This window comes from Bombyx mori, chromosome 23 (assembly GCF_030269925.1).
Source record: "Bombyx mori chromosome 23, ASM3026992v2".
Classification (NCBI taxonomy): domain Eukaryota; kingdom Metazoa; phylum Arthropoda; class Insecta; order Lepidoptera; family Bombycidae; genus Bombyx; species Bombyx mori.
The window spans coordinates 16,889,694-16,906,600 of NC_085129.1; the positions used below are offsets into that span (position 1 = coordinate 16,889,694).

Sequence of the window (16,907 nt, forward strand, 5' to 3'; positions counted from 1 at the left end):
GACGATTTAGTGAAAAATTTAGAATTTAGAGATGTCGTTGCTGTAGCGAGATTTCTTGAAATAGAAACTGTTAATTGTGGAGGTTAGAGGCGAAAGATAACTGTTTTCTGTAGGGGACAAGCTCACAGTGAGTGGCATGATATGACCTGAAGCAGTTGCAGACTAAGCGAAGGGTTCCGAGTTGAATTTGACTTAGCAACTTCGGACGCCATCTTGGAAATTACACCAGTCGCTACAGTGTCGCCGCGCTGATCAGTCGTTATTCGGCAAATACACACCCTACCGCTCATAAATATGCGCAAATTAAATTGTTTTTATTTTTAAAAAGATTTTAATTCTAAATTTCACATCAAAACTTAAAACCCATTTACCTGCCTACTGAAGTAAACCTACCCACTAATTTAATTGTGTAATTTTAGTATGACAATTGCTTTTACTTCCCTATTCCAAGCACGAAACCCCTTACAAGAGGTAGGGCGTGTTCAGTCCGCACGGGTAGGTACCACTTGCCTATTTCTGCCGTGAAGCAGTATTGCATTACGGTTTGAAAGCTGGAACAACTGTTGTACTATAAAAACTGAGACAAAACTCTTGTCTAGGGTTACTGTTGAGATGGAATAGCCCCTTAAGCGACCACCGAATAAATAGGCAGTGGAAAATAAAAAACGTGAGCATTATTAAATTCTTTATTAAAATAATTCTTTTTTTTGCGCGTGCATGTTTTGTACTTAAATAAAATAAATTCCTAATACGCGTTATTGTTGTTTTTTGAATCGAGTGCCCATTAGTTTTGCTCTGTCTGTGGTGCATTCAGTCAGATTTATTCCGAACTTTAACATGTCTGAGTATTTTAGTTCCGCTAACGTCTCGTAGCCACACTTCGCTGCCAAGACCTGGGACGTGGTGGCCGTGAAGACGGTAGCAGTCGCCTCTATGCCAAGAGCGTTTCCCAGGGGCTCTCTGTTGAAAATGCCGTTGTATCAACAAATTGTAAAGAAAAAAGAGGCAATGTAAAGGGATGTTTTGTCAAGTTCTGTGTGCTTAGTGCGAGCGTTTTAACTTCTCGATCGCGTAAAAGTTAACTCAAATTTGTATGGAGTCGGAACAGTGCCCCTAGCGGCAAACGTAGGCAGTCTTCCAAGCAATTGGGGAGGCCTACACCTATATCCAGCAGTGGACTGCTACGGGCTGATGATGATGATGAGTCTTAAAAATTTTTTAAATTAGATAAAGTATGTATCAGGGCAGCTTTACTTCGGAGAGGCCAGTCTCGGCAATGTTAATGATCCTGCCACATTTGTATCTATTCCATTTTGAGCGTGCACTCACTAGAGGACGCTAAAGCGATGCTTGCACGCGGATGCTATCAAAAATCAAAATCAAAATCAAAAAAAGTTTTATTCAACATAAATGAAAGTACATACTTATTGAACGTCAAAAGAATTACCGCCAATTCACAAGAATTAGCCTCCGTCCTGAGAAGAATTGGCAAGAAATTCAGCGGGCATGTTTTTTTTTTTTTTTTTTAATATTAGATTTTTATTTTTATTTTAAATATATATTTTTTTTAAATATTCATATTACAATAAGTAATTATAACATAACAATTTTACAATATTGAAATTCCCGGAGCGAGCAACTCATTCCCACTTTGTGCAATCTTCTAGATAATCATTGACTTTATAGTAAGCTTTATTGCACAGATGTTCTTTAATAGTTTTCTTAAACCTATGTATATGTAGGTTCTGAACATCTTGTGGGATTTTGTTGTACAGGCGCACAGACAAACACCCGAATGAATTTCGTATCTTATGTAACCTACTCATCGGCACAACAAGCTTGTGTTTGTTCCTAGTATTTCTATTATGTATGTCCGACATCTTAGGAAACTCCTCAATATGTTTACGAACATACATCAAATTTTCAAAGATGTACTGGGATGGCATAGTGAGAACTTTAATTTCTTTAAATTTTTCCCTCAGGGATTCCCTTGAGTGCATGTTATAAATAGCACGTATACTTAGCTCTTTTCTGCAGAATAAATATCATTTCTACATCGGCCGCATTGCCCCATAGCAAAATGCCATAGGACATGACACTGTGGAAGTAACTAAAGTAAACTAAACGAGCCGTGTCCGCATTTGTTAACATTCTAATTTTTTTTACTGCGTATGCTGCAGAGCTAAGCTTACTCGCCAATTTATGAATATGAGGTCCCCACTGCAGTTTGGAGTCCACTGTTATACCAAGAAATACGGTTGACTCAACAAGCTCCAATGATTCCTCAGAAACAATTACATTACTATCTACTTGTCTCACATTTAAAGATGATTTAATACATTTTAAAGTAAATTTAATACATTTCGTTTTCTTACTATTCAATAATAGGTTATTGATACGGAACCAATGAACCACACACGAAATCGCATCATTCACTTCGTCATAGACTTGTAATTGTCGTTTAATTTTAAATAATAAAGATGTATCATCTGCGAATAATACGACCTCGTGTCGGGACTCAATAAAACTAGGCAAATCGTTTATATATATTAGAAATAAAAAAGGACCCAAAATGGAACCCTGAGGTACACCCATTTTCAACGTGGTGCCTGAAGATCTATTTCCTTTCACATCTACTGTTTGTATCCTTCCTGATAAATAGGAAGTAATAAGTTCCAATGCACCATCCCTAATACCATAGTGATGTAGTTTCCTCACCAATGTTTTATGTTCAACACAGTCAAATGCTTTGGATAAGTCACAGAAAATTCCAAGACAATCATGCGATTCCTCCCAAGATTGAAATATATTTTTGATTAGATAAGCACCTGCATCAGTTGTAGAGCGACCCCTTGTAAACCCGAATTGTTTATTATGAAGCAGGTTATCTGATTTAAAATGTTCTAAAAGTTGTGTCAAAATAATTTTTTCAAAGATTTTACTCAACGTAGGAAGTACTGAAATAGGTCTATAGTTAGAGGGGTCATCAGTACTACCAGATTTAAAAAGAGGAATCACTTTACTATGTTTCATTAAGTCAGGAAATACACCACACTTAATACAATCATTAAAAATACTAACAAGATGAGAAGCAATAATGTCTATTACAGACTTCAAAACCTTTACTGATATTCCCCACAAGTCAGCTGTATTTTTTACATTAAGGCTATTAAAACTTTTTATTATATTGTTTGAATTAATTTTCTTAAATTTAAAAATTTCATTGCATTTCTTGACATGGTTATGCAATAATATTTCAGCTGCTGTGGGGGATGAATTTAGAGATGTGGTAGTTGAAACTGGAATGTCAGAGAAAAACTTTTCAAAAGCATTAGCCACATCTTCATGACTAGTTACCAATTTATCGTCTATTTTTAACGAGAATTCTTGATGGCTATTTCTGACTTTTCCACTTTCTCTACCAATGATATTCCAAGTCATCTTTATCTTGTCAGGGGCATTTTTGATTAAATCACTTAAATGTAAAGATTTTGCCGCTAAACAAACTTTTCTAAATAGTTTGGAATAGTTCCTGACATATTGATGAAATGTTTCATCATTATTATAAGCTTTTTCAGAATACAGATCATACAATTTTTTTCTACTTTTGTACACTCCGGTGGTGGCCCACTCGCTGAACACCGTTTTGTTTTTTAATGTTACAGTTTTAGGAATAAATACATCAGTAAAGACCATATTAATTCTCTCAAACATATTTTGGTATGATAAATTTGGGTTTTTGTTATAAATAATTTCTGAATGTTCTTGCTTAATATTATTTCTAAACTTCTCAATTCGTTTTTTATTAATAGGAACAATCACAAGAGTATTTTTATCTTTAGAATTCATAATAGATTCAAAAGACACAAATTGTCCACTATGGTCTGATGTTAATTGATTAATAATTTTTTTGTTAATCGGTGATATGAGCTAAAGAAGCCTTTGAATGTATGACAATTAAAAACGCGATATTACAGCGTTTTATTAAAAACGTTTTGTTAGCGACTGTACCTGGCCGCGAAGAGTCTGGCTCCGATGTTCTGACCTCGGTGCTCGGGCAGCACCGTGAGCCCGCTCGAGGTCAAGTACTTGTCCACGCCGTAGTATTTGAATACGTTGCACAAATTCTCCGCTTCTATCAGTGTCCTAAGCAGCTTCTTCCAGGATTCGCCTTTTACCTGCAATCGCAGAAGGGTTCTCTAGTCGGCGGCATCCATCCCGCACGGAACGCCACTACCTTAATGCCCATTTAAGCCGTAAATCAATCGGGCATTTCAAGGAACTTCAGGCGTCATGTGGCCTCGATAATGGCAATTTGGTAGGCAGCGGCTTGGCTCTGCCCCTGGCATTGCTGAAGTCCATGGGCGACGGTAATCACTCACCATCAGGTGGGCCGTGTACTTGTCTGCCTACGAGGACAATAAAAAAAATCCTTTTACTCCTGCAAGGATATTTAATTGACAAATCAAAAGCTTTTATTAGTAGTGGAACCACTTGTGGGCCTTTACGGGTAGGTACCACCGACCCGTCCTCACTAAGCAGTTGTGCGATTTGGACCTAATGTTTCGAAGTGAGTGGCGACACCCCTGGTAGCCCCAATCATTGGTTAACATAGAGTGCATAGTCATAACAGAATCTTCATCACTAGACTAGCACACATCGGTAATTGGCTTAACTCATTCATAGCCATAGTTTGGTCAAAACTGGATTGAGCACAGTGCGATTTATGGTCACGACTGGATCCTCTCTGAGCATTAGAGTTATGGAAGGTCCGGCACATGACTCAGAGAGCAGTCTGCCCGTGGGTCGGGTTATCGACAAAGCGAATGTCCCCCCTTTTTTGTAAGGTCAATTGGAGCTGGTAGCTTCGTCGCGTTTTTCATTTTTGCATAGATGTGTTGACGAGCTCACAGCTCACCTGGTAGCATCTACAACGCAAATGCCGTCACACATCTTGAGATATGAGCTCTAAGGTCTCAGTATAGTTACAACGGCTGCCCCACCCTTCAAACCGAAACGCATTACTGCTTTACGGCAGAAATAGGCTGGTTGGTGGCACCTACCCGTGCGGACTCACAAGAGGTCCTACCACCAGTAAAGAGTTACAGAGATGAGGTCAGCAGGCGAGCAGTACATCGGGCCAAGCTCTTAAGTATTGAAGCAACTCCTGGAGGCTGTCTTGTTGGAAAAACGTTTTTACTGTTCCACCAATCGTCACCAGCCGACGTATGTCCACTGCTGGACAAAGCTCTCCCCGAAGCTCGCCACTGCGACCAGTCCTGCGCTCCAACCAACGGATTCTCGTGACTTTCAATAGATCGTCGGTCTACCTCCTTCCAGGTGGGTAGACCACCATAATAACTCATATTTATTGCTTGATTATTATACGACCTTATTATACCTTCTTTACAGAGAGCGTTCGTGAACATGCCTTACGTACGTAGCTTCTTAGAGCTGTTGATGCCTGTCTATGGGATTTGAACGCCGGCACGGTCGCATCGCTCGATAGGAGCACTCCCAGCCTAACATCTCCAAGAAGTCCTGACCAACTGACGCCAGCAGTGCTGTACCGTATCTAAATCCTCGTCTATATCGTCGATGCTCTTCACCAGGACTATGTTGAAGCCGACCAGCTCGTCAGGTTCCCCGTCTACCTCGGTGTAACAAGCCAGACTGACGTTCTGCGCTACGTATTCCTCCCAGTTTTTCATTATAGTCTCAATTGAAACGGGATCCCTGTTGATTTCTGAATAGAAACATTTGTTTTCTTTAACACACCTTCGTCAGCTCGACTTTGTATCTCATACAAAGGTACATACTCGATCTTGTGGACCGAATGGTAAACAGTCGACTTCGCCCTAAGCACGTCATTACAGATCCTCCCGAACTATTAACGGTGCTTTTAGGTACCACAAGCACCGGTCACCGCCCTCGCCGAGTAAATTAACCCATAGACGCAGCCCACTGAGTTTCTCACCGAACCTTCTCAGTGGGTCGCGTCTTGCTGGGGTCAGTGTTAGCAACACTCCCGGTTTGAGCCCCGTGAACTCACCCACACGTTAGGGCGAAGCTTAAATAGCCTCTCAAGGCTATCAGCATAGGTAGGGGACAAATACCTGCTACGGCAGAAATAGGCAGGGTTGTGGTACTTACCCGTGCGGACCCATTAGACGTCCTACCACCAGTAAATTATTAATAAATTGAAGTTTAATTAAAAACATCTATCTTTTGATACTAATAACAAATGAAACGGACATTTAATTACAAAGATAAATGTTTCAGCCTTTCACCCTTCGATGTACTCATCATTCAAAATAGAACTTAAGACTACCCTTGATCGTTTAGAATGAAATCATCATCAGCCTTTATCTGCCCACTACTGGACACAGGCCTTCCCCAATGCCTTCCACAGAATGCGGTCCTCCGCTTTCCGCATCCAACGACTTCCCGCCGTGCGCACTAAGCCATCGGTCCACCTGGTTGGAGGATGCCCCACACTCCTGGTACTATGCCATGGCCTCCATTCGAGAACTTTCCTCCCCCAACTAACCTCAACAGATGTGACCGGCCTATTGCCATTCTAGCCTGCTAACTTTGAGAGCTATGTCGTCGACTTCGGTTCTCCGTCGAATTTCTTCGTTCCGGATTTTGTCCCTTAGAGTCCCTCTCCATCGCCCACTGTGCGACTCTCAACACGTTCGTGTGAGCTCAACCTCATTTCTGAATATTGCTATTGTGACGCACCTTTTTCACATATAAAGTTTAGCAACGCCTAAAAACGTCACGCCATAATACGTTCATCTTATGATGATTTTTTGTTGTAGGAAACGCGGCGGTGTAGGTTATAACAATCCAATGTGTTGCGGCGCTAAGTAGATGCGCCATAGGAATTTTCCCATAAAATAGACGTTCAAAAACGTTCGGACAAAACAAATATGATAATCTAGAGGCCGCCATATGACGTTGCGCCATTTCACAACGTTGCTCACGCGAGCGTGTTAACTTATGGGCCAGCCCCGCCGTCAGTGTCCACTGTGCTTAGTGCGAGTTTTTTAACGATCTCGATAGCGTAAAAGTTAATCCAATTTTATATGCAGTTGGAACAGCGCCTCTAGCGGCAAACGTAGGCAAACGATCCCATTCCATACAAATATGAGCTAACTTTTACGCTATCGAGAACGTTAATAAACTCGCAATAAGCACACAGGTTTTCACGCCGTAGGTCATCGCGGGGAGAACACACTGATTAAAGACTTTTGTCTTCAGGCATTGAGGAATTTACGAGGTTATATAATATATTGCACGGAATTTCATGAAATCAAATAGCTTTCCCTGAAAACCACATTCATTAAGCTTCGCTTCGATAAATTAGCTCTCAGCACAACCGCTGTAAAGGCATCAGCGGTCCACGGGCTCTGTCAAAACTTACCTAATACATCACAAAGCGGCTCGTCCCTCAAAAAAGTACTCTTCATTAACTCTAAGCATTTCTCTTTCGCGTCGTCCATGTCTCTTATTTGGTACCTTGAAGACAAATAGAGTTTTGAACAAGGCCCAGATTAGTTGGGACGATGTTGATTGCGTGCATCACACAATACAATTGTTGGACCAAACGACGCAATGTAATCAATTCTAGAGTCGTTTAATCAGACGACGCGATCCCATCAATGTAGAAGCCTAGTAGTTACGGGAAACAGACATAGTCCGAAATTACTATTGAACTTAGGTGTGAAATGAAAAGTATTAGTTAAGGATATTTTTAAGCTATTGCATAGCTTTTATCGGATGTTTGGGCGCGGCGACCGAATCAAGAAATTCCGTAACGAAAATAAAACCTAAAAACCCCCACTCTCCGCCTACCATGTAGCTCGCGTTCAACACATTCACTCGTTGCGCTTGTGTAGTGTTTGTGAATAAGCGCGTGGCGTGACGTCGCACTGAATGCGCATCATGACTAGTCTGCCCATCTCTCTCTCGCGTGGTCTAGCTTATGTGTGTGAAGGGGACGGTTAATATTTTGCGTTTGTTAATGTTTATAAATACAGTGTGGTTTTATTTTATTATTGTTATAATATTAAATTGTTATTGTCTAATTATAATCGCATAAGTTGATAAAAATGCTATGGCAATAGCTTTACCGCGGCAATCCCCGAGTGCCACACGTGTTTTTTTTTTTTCAAATTAGACTATAGTATGAAATATATTGAAATCGACGGGTAAAAAGCTATTTCGTTTAAGCGACATATTTGTAACTTTACAGGAGAGGCATTTATGTTTGGAACATTTGTAAAAAATATAATGACAAAAAAAACTTCTTCAGCTATTTGAATGTGGTAATTATACATAAATAAAGTTCAATTAAAACCATCGATTTTTTTATCTTAATTAATACAAAATAAAACGGACCTTTAATTACAAAGATAAATGTCGCTTAAACCAAATAGCCTTTCACCCTTCAAAATGTCTATTGATGTTTGTCCAAGGCAAGCTACCTACTTATTTTAGATGTAATTTAGAATAGTTTATCACACTGACATCTTAGCTGGTTTTCCATCCCTCTCTTTGCCTTTAAAACGACTCCATACCTGCCCGATGGGAACACTGGCGGGCCTCTGAAATGGCATTTTCTGAAAAGGAATTCACTCGAGTCAATTCATATAGAACAGCAGTCATTGTCGCCGACAGATTGGCTCAAAGGCCGAAAAAAACGGTAGGCAGCGGGTTGGCTCTGCCCCTGGCATTGCTGAAGTCCATGGGCGACGCTAACCACTCACCATCAGGCGGGCCGTATACTCGTCTGCCTACAAGGGCAAAAAAAAAGGTGGGCGCGAAGAAGCGTCGCTGCGGAGGGTAGATACATTCTCGATTTAAATCAGATTGATCAAACAGCGGGTAATCTTAAATACTCACATACGCTCACCTTTGTACCTACATCTAAAACACTAAACACTAACCGATATTGATTGCAAATATCTCAATCGTAAATTTTGCTATAAATTTTATTAATATTAACATTTCTATTATATTTATTAATCATTGGAAAACCGATCTTTCTCGAATTTAGAACTTAGGTTTGTGTTAACATAATGAACAAAATTGAACAAAATTATGAATACATTTATTCAAACAAATGAGCCACTACGACGATTGGCAATTTTATTGGGAGATCTTAATATTTCAGCTTTTTAAGGCTTCAATATATTTACCGTTTGAGGCGAGAGCTAACAGATACATTAGGTTATTTATAAAAAAAAAAACAATAAACACAAAATTCATTATTAATCACAACACAATATCGTTGTTTTTCTGCGAAATTGCCGGTCATATTCGAAAACTAGTTTCCGTAAACTTGTTTACAATTCATCTTCAATTATAAACACTGCATTTAATATTAATACAACATTATACTATTGAAAAACTGTCGAACGTGTGAAATTTAAACTCTTTGATGCAAATAGTTTGAGGCAAACTTACGTATTTTTAATTTTTGTGCGTTCAATATGAGATACGAAACACAAATGCCAATAGATTATACACTTAATATTTGAGACAAATGCGGATACGTCGGGTAAATTATCGTAATGCACAAGCGATCGATTGAATGATAAACGAAAAAAAACTTTAAGACTTGGAGATAAAGCCTTATCGGGTTAGCGCTGGGAATAGGTTTGTGTGTAACGAGACTTGGATGTGTGCGTTCGAGTGTGCCAGTTTCCATTGTTTTGCAAAACGATTTTATATTTTACTAGCTGACCCGGCAAACGTTGTGTTGCCTTAATAAGATATCTAGGGAAATTCTACTGTAGAAAAAAAAAATCATTTAACCACATAACACTACATTATAAACAAAAAAAAAATTTCCAAAAAATTAAAATAAAAACTAAATTTTCGGGTGGACAACCCTTTTCACTTAGTGGTATGATAAATAGATAGTAGCCGATTCTCAGACCTACTATTGATACACAAATAAAACCAAAAAAACATGGCTGAAAAATGTATAGTATTGTATAGCTCTCAAATATATTAAGTGTATAATCTATGATTTATAGTGAGTAAGTAAAACAGGAGACTGGCTTCGTCCTCATCCCTACTACATGATGTTTGCTGGATGAGTGGTGACACCTGGCGGGGATAGCTGATCGATTGATAGTAGATCAGTAGTCGACCGGCGAGGGCGGGAGATCAAATTCAATTTAAAAAAATCATAATTAAAGGAACTTGAAATTATAAACTCTGAATAAGAATTTATCGTACTACAATTATAATATTTGATTGCCATCTTGCAACCTTATTGCGGATCTGTGCATAGAATAAAAAAAATATTAATCGGGGTGGAAAAATAGGGGTTGATCGTATAAGAGTGAAAATTGAGAGTAATATGTTTTTATTTTATTTTAAGTCATTACAAAACAAAATAAAAAACTTGCCAAAAAAATTAAAGTTTATAATTAACAAATAAAAAATAGGGGTTGATCGTAGAGGGATGAAAATTTTAGAGTAATATGAATTTTTTTATTCTACGTCATGACAAAATAAAAACAAAATTCTCGCAAAAAATTTAAAAATTTCTAATTAGCAAATAAAAAATAAGGGTTGATCGTAAAGGGGTAAAAATTTAGGGTTGTATGTATTCTTGTATGCTGTATCATAAAAAAATAAAAATTAAAAATTTTGTCTAAAAAATAAATAAAAAAATTTAGGGGTGGACTACCCCTAACATTTAGGGGGATGAAAAATAGATGTTGGCCGATTCCCATAGATACCGGATAAGCACAAAAAATTTCATCAAAACCGGTCAAGCCGTTTCGGAGGAGTATGGCAACGAAAACTGTGACACGAGAATTTTATATATTAGATTTTTGTTGAATCGTCACTAGTCGTAATCTTGATTCACTTTAAATAATAATGTTTGTTAGACGATTGAAAGCCTTTTTCTCATCATTGTAACCTGGCTTTCTGTAAACAGATGGCAAAATTGCAAAGCGTAATTACACAATACAGTGTTTAAATAAAATTAAAATAAAATTGTTCTAGAAGTCTATGAAGAGAATTTTATAATAGTATTACAAGTAATACAATTTTCTTGCTTATATTATTATGCTTATTATATGCAATATAATTGAACCTAAATGTTTATTTTCATATGCAGCATATAGTGGAGTAACTATATTGTTGTATATGGATAAAACATACTTGTATTTATTTTATGTTTTACTGAAGATGCATATTACTACTAGTGGTAGGACATCTTATGAGTTCACACGGGTACTACCACCCGGTCTATTTCTGCCGTGAAGCAGTAATGCGTTTTGGTATGAAGGGTGGGGCAGCCCTTGTACTGTAAGAACTGAGACCTTAGAACTTATATCTCAAGGTGGGTGGCGCATTTACGTCGTAGATGTCTATGGGCTCCAGTAACCACTTAATACCAGGTGGGCTGTGAGCTCATCCACACACCTAAGCAATAAAAAACAAATAATTAAAAAATACTATTTTGTACTGGGTACAAAGGGAATAAACGAATGCTTCAAGAAACCTATCTAATTATCAAAGTACAAAACTTATCTTTCAGCGTAAACGCCATCTACAGGACCGTTTTAAAGTTATCAAAATATAAATTAGTATGTCAATTTCAAGGTAATATGTACAATAATGTTTTCTTTACTCTATAGTTAGAATCTGCATTAGATATATTAATCAAAATTCCGCGGTAGAAGGTCGTCAACACGAACCGTTTTTCACCATTATTTTTTTTAATGCAACAACGTTTTTCTCGTCGTACATTGGAAACGTACTATTTACGTAGTGACGATGATGTAATTCGCGACCAGTGCGCCGGAGTTCACAACAAGAAATACCTTAACTTAGCACTTGATTCATTAGTTTATAATACGACTTTTTTTTCGTATTCACCAACGTAGGTATTGTTTCTAAAGACTTTGGTTTTTCTGTGACATAGAACCGCAAAAAACGTTGCATATGTTTCTGAGAAAACAGCGTCTTGTAATTATTTTACGCGCGAAAATCGTCCGTCACAAATAAATTCAACCACTAACAGTGTTGCCAGCCAGCATTTTTGTCAGAATTTTGAGACGATGCCCTTACAATGGACACAAGTAAATTGTAGAAGTAACGTTAATTTTAATATAAGCAAATAAAACAATTCATCTGTTACAGATTACACACGGTCAACTACCACTAAGGATTCCTTTTTTTTAAAGGATTTTATGACCTGGTAACTGAAACCTTTAAGTCATGTCTTATTTTAATTTATGTTCATATTTTTGTGAAAAATGATATTATGGAGTGAAATGAAATGAAGATGATTAATTTGAGACACTAATCAACTGGGATGAAATTAAATGAAATGAATTGAGATGATATGGAATGAAATATAATCTCAGCAAAATGGTGGTCATTTACTAAGATTTTTTCAGTGGACTTTTTGGAGGATCCCGAGAAGCTACGTCCAGCGGCTTTGTTTCATTTTACCACATTTGTGCACTTTCACAGATATTAAACAGTTAATAAACCACCATTATTACACATTTAAACCCGAAGAAACACTAAATAGACAAAATAAAAGAAATCACACAACTTCACTCCTCGCGTTCCCGCCAAAAAGTCACTAAGGATTCCCTGTACTATGGGAACACAGACTCATACATATACACGTAACCTCTATATGATTTATGATATAAATCTTATAATAAGTAATGCAGGTGACATAAATTGTATTTTGAAACATTGGAAGAAGAAACAGAAAACATTGAAACATTTTGAATATTGAAACATATGAAACATAAGAACTGGTGAAGCAATAGCTTTAAATGTTGTATCTCTTTATAGAGCAACTTTCCTGAGCTAATCTTTCTTTTACGGTGAATAAAATAAATCTACATTATATACACATACTTACATACGTTTATATAAACAGATATATGGATATTTAACACCTGAACAAAGTTAAGAGCTAATTTTTTCCCCGACTTATTCGCTTGGTTGTCTAAAAAACTACTTCAGCTACAACCAGACCGGTAGGTGAGTTCACTTGATCGGAAGTATTTGCCTACACTAGCCCTAGCAAAAGCAGTGCTTGAATTTACCACCGGATTGGAATCGCGACACACTGAGTAGATCCGGCGAGAAACTCAGTGGGCTGTGTGTGTCTACGGCACGGAAAGAGGTGATGTGGTGCTATTCGAGGACCCTAACTGTGAGGAAATGCACGGTTTCGGTTTCTAGTGGATCGAGTTTTTTATTGTCCCTATAGGCAGACCAGCATATGGCTCGTTTAATTTACAGTCGCTTAAGGACGTCAGCGATGCCAGCACCGCAAAGACTGAATCTACCACCGGGTTGGAATCACGACCCACTGAGAAGATCCGGCGAGAAACTCAGTGGGCTGTGTCTATGGGTTATAAGAGTTAACAAACTAGATTATAACACGAATTTTACTCCGATCTGGGAATTAAGGGACTCACGACCAAAGGAGTTCTAATTATGCCGCAAAAATGTGTTTATCTAAAACTCAATTTTCATTAGGTTTCAAATATGTATATACAAGGACCAATTTCGTGTGTAGTCTCGATATTCACAACCTCCGATCTGGCAACCCTAAGTAGTACGTATCTGAACTGCTTCGACCGTGGCCTAATAGAATTGATAAACATCTATTTTTAAACGGGCAAAGATAAAACGGCCCAATATAATTTCCCCTTCTGTTTGATTATAGATTCAATTAATTAAAACTATTTTTACGGATTAACTTTTTTAGCGCAATCCGTTTAAAGTGCGTAATTTAAGTACAAAACTGCGCAAAAGTCAGTTTTCCGACGTTCCGCACCTTATACGCCACGTCCTTACGGATCCATCAGGTCCAATAACCCTTGCATTAGACAACTTTAGCTCTAACATTAGGAGCAGACGTAGAGGCCCCGGTAACCGCAACCTAACCTGCAACCTAACCTAAACATCAGCCCACTGAGTTTCTCGCCGGATCTTCTCATCGGGTCGCTTTTTTTTTCCTACCTAAGCTGATAGCCTTGAGAGGCTATATCAGCGGAACCTTAACTAGTAGATGAGCTCACGGGGCTCAAACCTGACGACATTGCTAACACGAGCCCTAGCAAGAGCTGTGCTTCGCAGAATCTACCACCGGATCGGAAACGCGACCCACCGAGAAGATCCGGCGAGAAACTCAGTGGGCTGTGTCTGAGGGTTCATTTACTCGTCGAGCCCTTCGTCGCAAGCGACGGGTTCGACGAGAACGATGACCGGTGCTTGAGGTACCTAAAAGCACCGTTAGTGGATCGGGAGGATTCGAACTAACGTGTTTTGGGCGACGTCGACTGCTTTCCATTCTTTCCGCAGGATCGGGAATGTAGTTACCGGCGGCATCTATTATCACAATATCAGACTATCCGTGAAAAATGATGCGTTCCCAGTAGAGCGTAAAATGACCAATTTCAAGAACTGGTTGAGTTCGGTATTGGTAATAGGGTACATCAGAATCCGTATTTCATAGAATACCATAATTATTTAAAAGCAAGTCGTTGTTTGATAATTTTATTCACTTGATTATGTCAGAGTCTTCATACTCAAGTCGAAGTCCAATGGTTTAATTTAAAAAAAAAAACGTCTAAAAGCTTCTTGGGGCTTTATAAAATTCGTTGCATCCAGAGAACGAAGCCTGCAGGCGCTGATCTCCGACGCAGACGCATCCCATCTCAAAGTACTCGCCTACTTCTCCAAAACGTCACACGAATTACAAGTCCCATATCCAAAATTTCTATTTCTGGCATCGTTCCCCGAAAAAAACTATCATAAATAACAATTCTGCAATAACAGTCAATCAATTCATGATTTAAAGTATTGCTTCAACTCATGTTATGTGTATCTGCAACGCAAAGCACCTTTAGAAGGTAGTCCATCAAATAACGACACAAAAACCATTTGTTTTAACATGCCTTGACTTGTCACACAGCTTTTCAAGTGGCGAATGTTTTGCCAGGCCTAGAAAAGCGATACCACGTCTCATACCACCACTAACGCTTAGGCCAAGGTCCGACAGTATCCTCCAGTCTTAGAAAGCCCTTCACAATACGAATATCGTGACATCTTGAGACATAAGACCTAGCCACAGTCGTCATATTGTCATATCTTCAATGTGATGGCACCCTAGAAGTAGGGAATATAATATACTCGTATAAGAACTGAAACTGCTAGTCAAAATATTTTAATTAACCTCCTTCCACCCACCATTTCTGCAGCGAAAAAAAAACGAACACGTAAAATTCATGTCTCGACGTGGGTGGCGACAATTACATAGTTGCATTTTTACGTATAACATACGGGTTCTGGTAATTAAACATCAGGGATATAAGCTTTTTTTGTGAAGGAAAGATTACCAGTGGCCCTGAGGACTTTTCAGTTTCACCAGGACAGGTAGGCGAGCAAGGGCTCAGCAAGGATGGTTGGGATTTGCTAACAGCTACCCGAGCGTCGCCAAAGGAGACCTAACAACTCATGAGTTGCTGCTTCGCGAATGAGTCTGCTACCGGATCGTAATCGCGACCCGGGCTCGCATACAAAACAAAAATCACGAAAAAAGCTTTCAAACCAGATGTCCCACCGTGATCCCTTATCGAAAACTTATGGCGCGTTTCCTTCTAAACGCTGAGTCATTTGAAATGATAAACATGTTAGAACTGAATAAAATTTATTTTAAAATCCAAACGAAAACTATATAAACGTTGCAGGAATAAACAATTGGGTTTCTTGGAATGGTTCTGCGGTCAGGTGCCACGGAGCTCTAGGGAGGCGCTGTGTCGATACTAATAGCCATACGATGATCGTAATTTCGGCAGTAATGTTGCGTAGATTGTGAAAAATGGCCTATATCTCACGCTTATACGACAATCCATGTTTTTACCATCGCACCGCCCGCCACCGGAGTAGAGTTCATACATACTACCTGGAGCCAATGTGTTCATCCACAGTGCGTTTCCACAGATCTTTTTTGCCTAGTACCATCCGGCTTTGGAATGAGCTCCACGGTGTTTTCCGAGCGCTATGACATGTCCTTCTTCAAACGAGGCTTGTGGAGAGTACTTAACGGTAGGCAGTGGCTTGACTCTGCCCTTGGCGTTGCTGAAGTCCATAAGCGACAGGTGCCCCAATTGAGCATTTCGAAAACTCTTTTTGTGGTCGCCTCAAGTTACATACCTAGAGGAGGCAATGGATGCCAACACTTCCCCCTAACATGTCTTTCTGGACCCTCCCGATCCACACTAGGAGCCCTTGAGGTAAACACCTAACCCACTAAGCTTGTCGGCGAATCTTCCGTCAGCTCAGCCGGTCGGCCGAGAACGTCAATAGTTTTATCGACCAAGTCATTATTCCCGTCACTAGTAACAGCGTAAATTTATCCAGATTCTCTTTAGCGGCATCGTAAAGGGAGAAACGTTTCAGAGTGCGCATGGGAGTCGGTCGGAGCGCGCGTGCCAATGTCCGACCGCGCGCCCCGCGCTTAATATAAAAGCATCCAATCCAAAAATATAAATAATAATTAAACAGAAACCGAAGTCAGGCTCAAAGGAACAAAGAACAAATTCGAATAACAAAACGGAACTCGATAGTAACAAAATGAAGTCGTTCGAAATCCGAACTTAGCGCCATATTTGAACGTTTTGGCGAAATTTTCAAATTTTGGATTCTGGATTCGCGTTCCGTTACGCGCTTGTTTCTTGTTTTTTTTTTTTTTGAACAGTGAAGTTTTATTTTTGTGCTTTGGAATATTCTTTTTTCTGTTTTTTTTTTGTTATATTTCGGTTCAAACGCACCACGGACATGTTGTTGAACTGGTAAGTGAGTATTCTATTCACAAATTTTATTGTATTAGTGTC

The 16,907-nt window shown here is 39.0% G+C and overlaps 2 protein-coding genes across 7 annotated transcripts in view; one reads left to right on the forward strand and one right to left on the reverse strand.

Annotated features, from left to right (window-relative positions):
* Positions 1–673: 673 nt before the first annotated feature.
* On the reverse strand, positions 674–12,204 carry LOC101737875 (uncharacterized). 4 transcript variants are annotated; one of them, XM_021350981.2, is made up of 6 exons: positions 12,057–12,204; positions 8,536–8,627; positions 7,430–7,524; positions 5,571–5,746; positions 4,012–4,178; positions 674–960 (listed from the first exon to the last, which is right to left on the reverse strand). In XM_021350981.2, the coding sequence occupies exons 1-6, from the start codon at positions 12,072–12,074 to the stop codon at positions 756–758; spliced, it is 753 nt and encodes a 250-aa protein (XP_021206656.1). In that variant the 5' UTR covers positions 12,075–12,204; the 3' UTR covers positions 674–755. The 4 variants fall into 4 exon arrangements, with proteins under 4 accessions (XP_021206656.1, XP_021206657.1, XP_012549867.1 ...); XM_021350982.3 differs by lacking the exon at positions 12,057–12,204 and adding an exon at positions 11,859–12,045; XM_012694413.4 differs by lacking the exon at positions 12,057–12,204 and adding an exon at positions 9,475–9,631.
* Positions 12,205–16,452: 4,248 nt separating this feature from the next.
* Positions 16,453–16,907, forward strand: part of LOC101738454 (tau-tubulin kinase homolog Asator) — a 73,341-nt gene continuing 72,886 nt past the window's right edge. For 2 of the 3 annotated variants that reach the window (XM_012694373.4, XM_021350988.3), the window contains exon 1: positions 16,462–16,865. The gene's annotated coding sequence lies outside the window, so the exon portion shown is untranslated. Of the gene's footprint in view, positions 16,866–16,907 lie in introns of all 3 variants that reach the window. The other variant, XM_021350986.3, reaches the window with a different exon arrangement.